The following is a 9,631-nucleotide window of genomic DNA, read 5'->3' on the forward strand; positions in this document are numbered from 1 at the left end:
GGGGAAAAATCCACCGGCATCAGCACTGCCACCACAACAACGTGGAAATAACAAAAGAACACGTAAAAGCAGCTGCAGATATTCCATTTCTGGAACAGTTTGTTAGGGGAAAGAAACGTCTGCAGGTATTTTTATTTTACCTTAAGTGTAAAAATAAGTTGCTTATCTCTGATACAAAAGCAGAGATGAGTTGGAGCCACCCTGCACTGACTCGTACCAGCTTGTGAGAGCCAACTGTCTCGTTCTGAGAACCAGCTGTTAAACTGTTGGCAGTTTGAAGTCAGCCATGGTGGGGATATTTATACTACAGAAATCAGAAAAAAAACATAAATCAGTCTCCTCTCCTCCCAGAGAGCCAGTCGTGAAACATTTTCTGGCACACCACTGCATGAACAGTAATTCAAGCCACGGAAGTGGGTGAAACCACTCAGGAGATTATGTGAAGTAAAAAAGAAGGCCTAGGTCAGAAGTCTGAGGAACATCAACACTGAAGATAAGCTAGAAGAAGAGGTGGAGAAGAACTGTTAGAGAGATGGGGGAAATCCCCAGAAATGGAAGTGACACAGGGATGAGTGTTTCCATTGTCAACCTTGTCAAATGCTTCTGGGAGACTGTATTGGTTTGCTAGGGCTATAGTAACAAAGTACCACAAACTGAGTGGCTTAAACAGTGGAAATTTATTGTCTTATAGTTCTGGAGGCTAGAAGTCTGAAATCAAGGTGTTGGCAAGGCCATACTCCCTCTGCAGGTGCTGGGGGAAGATCTGCTCCAGGCCTTTTCCCCAACTTTGGGTAGTTCCTTGTAGCAGTATAACTCCAATCTGCACAGGGTGTTCTCTGTGTATGTCTGTCTCCAAATTTCCCCTTTTTATAAGCTCATCAGTCATATAGGATTGGGGCCCGCTCCATTCCATTCTGACCAATTCTTAACTAGTTATGTCTGTAATGACACTATTTCCAAATAAGGTCACAGACTGAGGTACCAGGGGTTAGGACTTCAGCATATGAATTTGGAGGGGACACCCAGACATTCAACCCATAAGAGAGACAAATAAGATAAGGATTGAAAGGTAGTCATTGGATTTCACAATAAACGGTCACTGATGATGTGGGAGAGATTGATTTTATGACACGATGATGGGGACATCATGAGGGTGGACCAAGGAAGGCATGGTTAGTAAGAAAGGCTGCAAAGGGGAGGAGAAAGAGGGTGGTGAATGCAGAGACACACGTGCTGGGAGGTATTTGAGATGGGAAAGACTTGAGGATGTTTCTATGCTGAGAAGAAGGATCCAACAAAAAGGGAGAGGTTAAAGATACTGGAGAGAGATGAATCTCTCTAGATGATTGCTAGAGCAAAGTCCTTGGGGAGGGGACAGGATCCACAGCAGACCTAGAAGAACTGGGCTGAGAAGAGAGAAAGGAAAAAAGCTAGAGGTAGCCATGCTGTCTGCAGGTTTGACTGCAGGAAGAAAAGGAAGTTCCTATCTAGCGACTTCATTTTCTTTGGGAAAGAGAAATGCGGTCATAGACTACGAGTGATGAAGTGGAAGTGGGATCAGAGTTTTGAAGGAAGTGGAGAATGAGAGAGGCCAGAAAAGGAGTGTTAAGGAGTAGCATTAAAGGCCAAGTAAGTCTGGAGGCCAGGAATTTACAGCACGACATCAATCCACGTCACTGGGAGATTCCCCTCTGCCCCCAAGAGCGTAACAGCCCTGCTACACAGGGTGGCCACTAAGACTGGAAGCAGAGGCAAATACCTATAAGTGGCTTATTAATATGCATGACAGTACATGATTAGATAATATTTTCCATTTCCAGACTTTATGGCCACCTTATAGATTCCAAAGAGGGAAAATATAGTTAGACTAAGCTAGGTTTGGGTTTTAGCAAGAAGAAAAATGGGGCAGGAGTTTGGGGAATATTATCATAAAAATGATTCATGTGATAAATCAAGAAGCCCAAATCAGATATGGAAGAAGTAAAAGGAAGAGGCTATTCAGTGGAGGTACTTAAAAAATAGTTGTGGTGGGATCCACAAAGTAAAAAAAAGCTAAGAGGGTAAGGAGTACAGTCCAAGAATTGGAGATTTTAAGATTTCAGATGTTGAAAGGTTCTTAGTGATGGAAAGAGTCAAGGCATGGCCATGGCATCAGGTGGTTGAAATGGAGTGAAATGGTGTGTCCTAGGAAGCTGCCCGCCGCCCCCAGAAAAGTGCCCTGTTTTTTGCATTTGCCAATTTCCATGGTGTAAATATTCCCATCAAAGCTGATTTCAAGATAATGGTGTTGATGTCACTGAATGTGGAGTTGGGAAGAAATGCACACATTTCACCAGCTGGTGGAAACTGGCTCCAGTAAAACACTGAGTGAAGATTATTAGAAAATGTGGGTGTGAGGAAACTGAGAGACAGTATTCAAGTGGACTTGAATTCATCTAGGATGATGGTGGGACGTGGGAGTGCAGAGGAAACTGCGAGATCGATGTGGATCTTCAGTCAATAATGAGGAGTGAATAAGAGGGGAGCAGAGTTCGGTCGCAAGGAGCATAGGAGGAGAGTCAGACGTGGAGATAGCAAACCTCACCCTGGATCAGGACAGTCATCTCTAGCAGGCATCAAGTTATCCAAACTGAGTGTTTTACACACTTTGCATAGATTATTTCACTTAATGCCCAAACAACCCAAAGAGGTAGGTGTCATTATTACCCTCATTTTACAGACAAGGAACCTGAACAAAAGCAGGCTAGGTAATTTGCCCAAGGTAACAAGCCAATGGGGATTTGAACCACAGCAATCTGGAGTTCAAACCAGTGGGCAATTATCTAGAAGCTACACTGGGGAGTGGGGGAGGGCTGCAGTGTGGGAGAATGCACAGCTTCTACTCCAAAGGGCTACTTCAGAGAAGTAGTTGCGTCTACTTCTCCACTTGTGTCTTCAAAAGAAGAGCCAAGTTTTAGCTAGGGCAAAGAGGAGGCCGGAATATTCTCCAGGGAAAATGGAGCAGGGTTACCATTGCAAAGGGCTCTAGGCTGCACAATGAAAGACTTTGTGGAGGAAGGAAACAGTGAGCACTGCTCAACCAGGGGGAAGCGCAGAGTCTCAGGGGTCAGAAACTATGAGCCTATGGCTTGTTGATTGTTCTCAGTTTTCTGTTTCTCTGGCTGTGGTTCTTTCTCTCAGCAACAGGCACAAAGAGGGCCTGAGGTTATTTCCAACACTGCTTATCAAAACATGCATTTGATATTGATAATAAGTGCTTTTCTAATATGGAAAGCAACTTTATCCATGAAGATGCAGGAATCTGATTATTGAAAGTTATTAATAATAAATATTTATCAAATTGGCAAGAAGGGATGAACTTTGCTGAAATAAAATAGGCAAATCCTTATGAAATGCAAGCACAGCTGCATTATCACTGCAATCGCTGTGTAGCATCACCGTTTTTGCTCTGTGATTTCTACCACTGACTCGGCGCTCTAATTTTTACCTTGAATTAGTGAACTGTGCTTGTATTGAAATGTGGCTGCACTGCCAAGGCAGTAACCACATGCAGCTTGAAATGTGGCTAGTCTGAACTGAGATGTGCTGGGAATATAAAACATACACCAGACTTTGAAGACTTGGTTTGAAAAAGAATGTAAAATATCTGATTAATATTTTGTGTTGATTACATGTTGAATGATAGTAATTTGGATATTTTGTGTTTAGTAAAATATATTATTAAAATTAATTTTACCTGTTTCTATTTTCCCTTTTTTAATATGGCTACTAGAAAACTTTAAATTACATTATGTGGCTTACTCATGAGGCCCACACTCTATTTCTGTTTAGCCCTACTGGTCTCTGTCCTCCCATCTTTGAGGGCCAGGGCCCCTTGGGAGCTTTGCACGTAGTTGGGCTTAGGAAGTTTTTGACTGGGTTGATGAGTTACCTCCAGGAAGAGGGCAAACTGAAAAGATGCTCCTTTCTGATTCTAGATTGTTCTACCATTGGCGTTTAAGTTCTGTGTACTCCATGTTCTTTAACTGCAAACGTGGGAGAAAAAAAAAACAAACCCAAAACACATCTGTTTGCCACCATGGGAAACCAGAACCGTGCCATCTGACTGAATTTGCTTAGGCCTCTTTTGAAGTACCGTAGCGATATGGGCCATGATTCTCCTGTTCTCAAGACAGTGCTCCTTTTCATTACATCAGTGTTCTCAATTTATTTCCAGACAATCTTTTTCTACCATTCCTCCTCTGCTGCCTTTAAAAAATATGAACTACTTTATTTTCTTTTTGTGTACTCGTGTGTCTACAATTAGCATCTGGCTTCAAATTCTGTTCCTTCATGTCATAGTTGGCTGACCATGGGCAAGTTGTTGAATCTCCCTAGGCCTCAATCTCTTCATTTTAAAAATGGGGATGATAATAGTACTGACCTCACAGTTTTGTAGCAAGGACTAAATGAATTAGTGCCTAGGAGGTGCTTAGAACAGGGCCTGGCCTATGACGACGGTTCAATTAGTGCGAGCTATTTTTATAATCCTCCCCTTCTTAGTACTTCAGCTTTCATCTGCTCAGCTCTTGCCATCTTCACCCAAGCAGCTTCACTCTTGAGGAACTGAAATACAACAATGCCCATCTGACTCTCCGCTCCTGTGATAGATGATAAGCCCTGTGTTGTCTTTTGAGATGGAAGCTAAATATCCTGTCTTCTGAGATGGCCAGGTCACTTTGGGCACTGTGTCAGCCATCCTGGGGAGATGGACCCTCAAACCCTAATTCAGAAGCTCCGTCTCAGGTGAGAAGGGGAGGGAGCTCATTCATCTTTGAGCTGCAGTCCTTAAGGTCTCAGATGAGAACTGTGTGGATGCCTCTGGGGAGTAGGCATGGAAAACAGCTTCTGCTCAGGGAAGGGACCTGGAGGGGTCAGGAGCCAGCCCTGGAGAGAAGCCCATATGAACAGGAATACATTGTGTTTTGTAAACAAACAGTCTTATTAATTGCATGCCATGCTTTTTTGGTTTTGTTATCTTCCAGCCTTTAACAAAAAGGTGGAGACCAGGGGGGGGAGAAAGAGTGCTATGGGAAATTAAGAGATGTGTTTGAGAAGAATGGAAGTTCTGTGTGTGTTTGGGGATGGGGAGCATTGCTATCAAGTTGGTTAGCTTGCCTGCAGGGTGATCAGGCCTGGACCCCAAAAGTCATACTGTAGGTTTTTTCTTTTGGACTTGTGTCTCCAGGAAGGGATACCCAAACTCTCCTCCTTGGGGAGGGGTAGGGTATATGCTGGCTGCAGCAGCAGAAAAGGGCTTAAGTTCTCACATTTCAATAAATGGTCATCTACTTAATCTTTCTGTTTGCAGTAAGGCACCTCACACCCTCTCTTTCCCTATCACCACCACCCCCCACCCCCATCCCAAGCTAGGCCTGGGGTCCTCAGATATGGAGCCCTCTAGTTCAGTGTTTCACCAGAATAATCTTTCTGTCTCTCAGCCAGCTTCTGCCTGATATCAGCTCACTTTCCATAAGGGAAAGGGGAAAAAGTGGGAACTCCTTTCCACCAGGAAATTCTTCCTTTCTTGCCACATGGGGAAAGATAGAGGTTAACTACCATTGAGAGAAATGCACAGAGAACTGATGAATTGTTAGCAAATACTCACCAATTTCCAGGAAGAAGCAATTAACAAATTTTGAGCACTGTCAAACACTAAGTGCTTATTTATTATCTCATCCAATGCTCATAGCAATTCTACAGGAAGGTTTTAGAAGTTCCATTCTACAGTTGAAGAAATCGAGGCTTGGAGCTGCCAAGCAACCTGTAAAAACCAAGCCACCGGTTTGGACAGAGCTGGGAACCAAGGCTGGTCTCACTGCCAATCTCGCAACCTTAGACCACCTGCTTTTATTTGCAAAGTATGTGACTGAAATTAGCAATAGCAGCTGAAGGTGTGGGCACAGAAAGCCCAGCCTGTAGGTGTTTGGCAATGGCAGGATTCGAGTTGTTTGCGCTGGTTGAGGTATGGTCATCTCTGGAGGCTCTCATGACCTAGATGAGTGGCCTAGATGACCTGGGTCTGTCCCTGCGGCGCCCTATCTTGGAATCAGCCTGCACTCGTGGGCAGGGGCCAGTGAACCTGCACTAGGCTCAGTCTTTCTCAAGTGAGAAAAAAAATTACAGCTAGTAAAGCAGTGCCACATCTTGCAGTCTCATCTTAGAGAGAGAGCTTTTTATTAAGGCTCTGTAAGTCACTGAAATAGTCTTCCAGGTCTCACTGATGTGATATTAAAAAATTTTTTAAAGAGCGTAGTATGGGAAATCTGTGTACCTTGTGCTCAATTTTGCTGTGAACGTAAAACTGCTCTTTAAAAGTCTTATTATAGAATAAGTAAGCTTATTCTCCTTTGTGGCCTTTTCCTTCCCCCACCCCTCCCCCAAGGAAAAAGTTGTTTTTTTCCTTTAACCTTACTAACAGAGTTTAAGAGACTGAAGCCTGGCGCACAGTGTTACTTGTCCTACAAGGTGCAGCAAATTCAAATGCTCAAAGCCCTCCAGGTGCACTTGCCGGGCCCCCTCCTTCCGGCGAGTTTCTGGGGCAGATGGGAAGTTTCTTTCCTCAATTTCCCCTAATACCTGGCCTTTAGTTGGCACTCAGGCAACACTTGCTGAATGAATGAAGGCGGAAAAGAAGGGTTTGGGGGACCTGCAGGGAGTGGGCTGGGGAGAAAAAGAGAGAGAGAGAGAGAGAGAGAGAGAGAGAGAGAGAGAGAGAGGTGAGAAGGTCCCGGAGTATAGAAAAGAGAGCAGCCGGCAGGGCGGGCGTGATGTCAGCAGGACAGGAGAGAGGACAAGGGCCCGCAGGCCCGCACTTACCCCAGGAAGGTGAGGAACCGCGGGTCCGTGGCCAGATTGGCGTCGATGGTGAAGGACAGGAACGCGGGACTCACCAGATGCACTGGCCGCTCGGTGGAGAAAACCAGCACCACGACGTCCTCAGCTGGCGCGAGTTCCGCCAGGGCGCCCGGGGAGCAGGGACACAGCGGCCCCAGGAGCAGCAGCAGCCGCAGCGGCAGCCCGGGCTTCCAGCTCAGCAGCATCTCGGGCTCACCTGGCGGCCCCACCCGCCAGGGGTGCGCAGCGACCGTCGAGACCCGGCGCACTTCCTCCTGCCGGCCACAGCGTCCTTCTCTCCTTTCCACCGCCCTCTCACTCCTCACCCCTCCCACTGCTCCCTCTCCACCCGCCCCGCCTCCCCGCTCGCTCCCACCTCCTTGCGCGCTTTCCCCTCGGCGGTGGTCACGTCCACTTAAGAAACCACCCACGCCTATTTGAAGGGTGAGGACGTGGCTAGGATCCAAGCGCCCGGGAGGCCTGGGGAGGGAGCTCCCGGGGAGGAGCGCTGGGCATCCCGGATCGGCTTCCTGAAGCACAATGTCCGGTGAGCGCTGGTGAGAACGCCAGTGGTGCCCTCTTCCAGGTCCTCGCCTGTGGCGCCTGGTCTTCTGACCTCAACTAAAGCCTCCAGTGAGCATTTATCGCTTCCCTTCTCATCTGGCTTCTGAACACTTGCCTGTCCCTTGAGCTTGCCAAAATCTGATTAACTATGTGTCCTCTGGCGGGACTGCTGTTTCCCAGGCATCTTACTTTTGCCAGGAAAAAAATCTGAGCATTGGCTAACATACACCTAGAAAGAGATTAACTCCAAATATTTCTTATCAATTTCTCATGAAAACAGTATTTAGAAGAGCCTTAAAGTTTTAGGTGTCCCAATATCTGAAACTCGGGACATACAGCCTCCATACAAGTGTGGGGTAACGACTGTCCCTTGAATGTGGGGACTTTGCCAAGTTTCCCCTCCATACATTTACCTTTAGCTGTTGGCCAAACTTTTCTTCAGTTTCCCTTTGATGCCTACATTGGTATGTAATTACACCAAGCGCCATGCACTTCGGGCTTACTACATGCCTGATACCGCAGGAGGTGCTTTACCTTGTATTCTCTTTCACTCCCACAGCACTGACAAGTGGGCATTATCCTCATTTTACAGGTGAGGACCCAAGCTCTGAGACATTAACATGTCCAAGGGTCAGAATTGGGATGGGAATGCATTTACACAACCCGGAGCAGATGGCAGTCTGTCTCAGCTGAAACGTAACTTCCTCAAAGACGCTTCGTCTGAAACTCCAGACAGCTGAATTCCCCCCATGACACACTCTTACAGCGTCCTGAACTTGCTAGAACTTACCACATTTGTTAGTATTGTATTGTTCCACGTTGGCCTCACCTACTGGATTATAAACTCTGTGAAAGCAGAGATGGGGTTTGTCTTGTCTACTGCATTCATCGAAGCTCACAGCACCGTGCTTGGCACTTAGTAGGCATCCAGTCAATATTGAGTAAGCAAATAACACCAAAACCCTTAGATTTTTCTGCTTAGATTGTACCACCAATAAAGTAATAAATAAAAATGGATTGTTTTGAAATTTATGTCTAATTTTCATAGATCTGTCTATTCTTAAGCAATTTAAAAGATTTTTCCCCGTGCTGCGTGGCTCGTGTGATCTTAGGTCCCCCAAAGTCCCCCAAAGTCCCTGACTAGAGATCAAACCCGGGTCCCGGCAGTGAAAGTGCTGAGTCCTAACCACTGCAGAATTCCAGAGAATTCCCATTAAAAGTTAAATGTATAGTTAATTGAGGAAGGTTACAGTTTGGAGATTTTGTGTGTATGTATCCATTACTTAGCAACTGTGCAATCTGAATCAGGTTTCTATCCTACAATTACACATAAGAAAAAAATTCATATATAAACACCAAGCTACCAGGGGATCATATGGCCACAGACATGAAGATGGAAAAGCAGATGCCTGGACTCCTTTTCTGCCTTTGTTCATACAACCTACCCCACTCCACCCATGCCCCTGTTGTCATGGGGCAAATCACATCAATTTCTTTGGAATATTTGGACGAATTTGAAAACTGATCATGGCAAGTTTTTTAAATAGTAAATCCTTGTGACATGGTGAGATGTGGGTCAGTGCGGTCCACATGTGAGTTACTAATATGGAAACTGGGAAAACATAAATGAGGAAGTGAAGAAAAGCGACTTGCATAAATGATGGCTGAGATCAGATGAGTTCCCAGCTCCTGGATCTAAGCTGGTTTGATTCACTGCGCCAGATAAGAATATACAGGCCAATAGAAGGGAGGCTATGTGGTAATATTAAAAGAACTTGTCATTTCAGAGAGACTTTATAATTAGATACCTTATATTTTTATGGCAAGTCCAGCTTACACACATCCTAGCTAGAGCCCTTTTACATGCATCTTAGGCCTGCAGCTTGAAAGGGTGTGGAAGCTTGGGCCAGTTTTTCAACTTCCCAGAGCCTCAGCTTCCTCATTTGGAAACTGGGTGTAATAATACATATTTCACAGTGCTTCTTTTAAGACTCATTTAACCTAATATATGTAACACATCTAGCTCCATATGCAGTATGAAGTACGTGTTCAACAGATGAGTTATTATTATTACTCATTTAATCTTCATAATAATCTTGTAAAGTAGATTTGGACCCAGCTTTCTGATTCTAGGTCCAGAGGTTTTCCACTACTATCTCCCAGATTTAGTGACTCACAAATTATGTGACAA

At 45.2% G+C, this 9,631-nt stretch overlaps 1 protein-coding gene across 1 annotated transcript in view; it reads right to left on the reverse strand.

Moving 5' to 3' along the window:
• HPSE (heparanase) overlaps window positions 1–7,219 on the reverse strand; it is a 33,588-nt gene extending 26,369 nt beyond the window's left edge. The window contains exon 1 of the mRNA XM_024755893.1: window positions 6,859–7,219. Coding sequence (XP_024611661.1) covers window positions 6,859–7,082 — 224 coding nt within the window. The 5' untranslated portion in view covers window positions 7,083–7,219. The remainder of the gene's footprint in view (window positions 1–6,858) is intronic.
• Window positions 7,220–9,631: the final 2,412 nt, after the last annotated feature.

This window comes from Neophocaena asiaeorientalis, unplaced genomic scaffold (genome assembly GCF_003031525.2).
Source record: "Neophocaena asiaeorientalis asiaeorientalis breed wild unplaced genomic scaffold, Neophocaena_asiaeorientalis_V1.1 scaffold173, whole genome shotgun sequence".
Taxonomy (NCBI): Eukaryota; Metazoa; Chordata; class Mammalia; order Artiodactyla; family Phocoenidae; genus Neophocaena; species Neophocaena asiaeorientalis.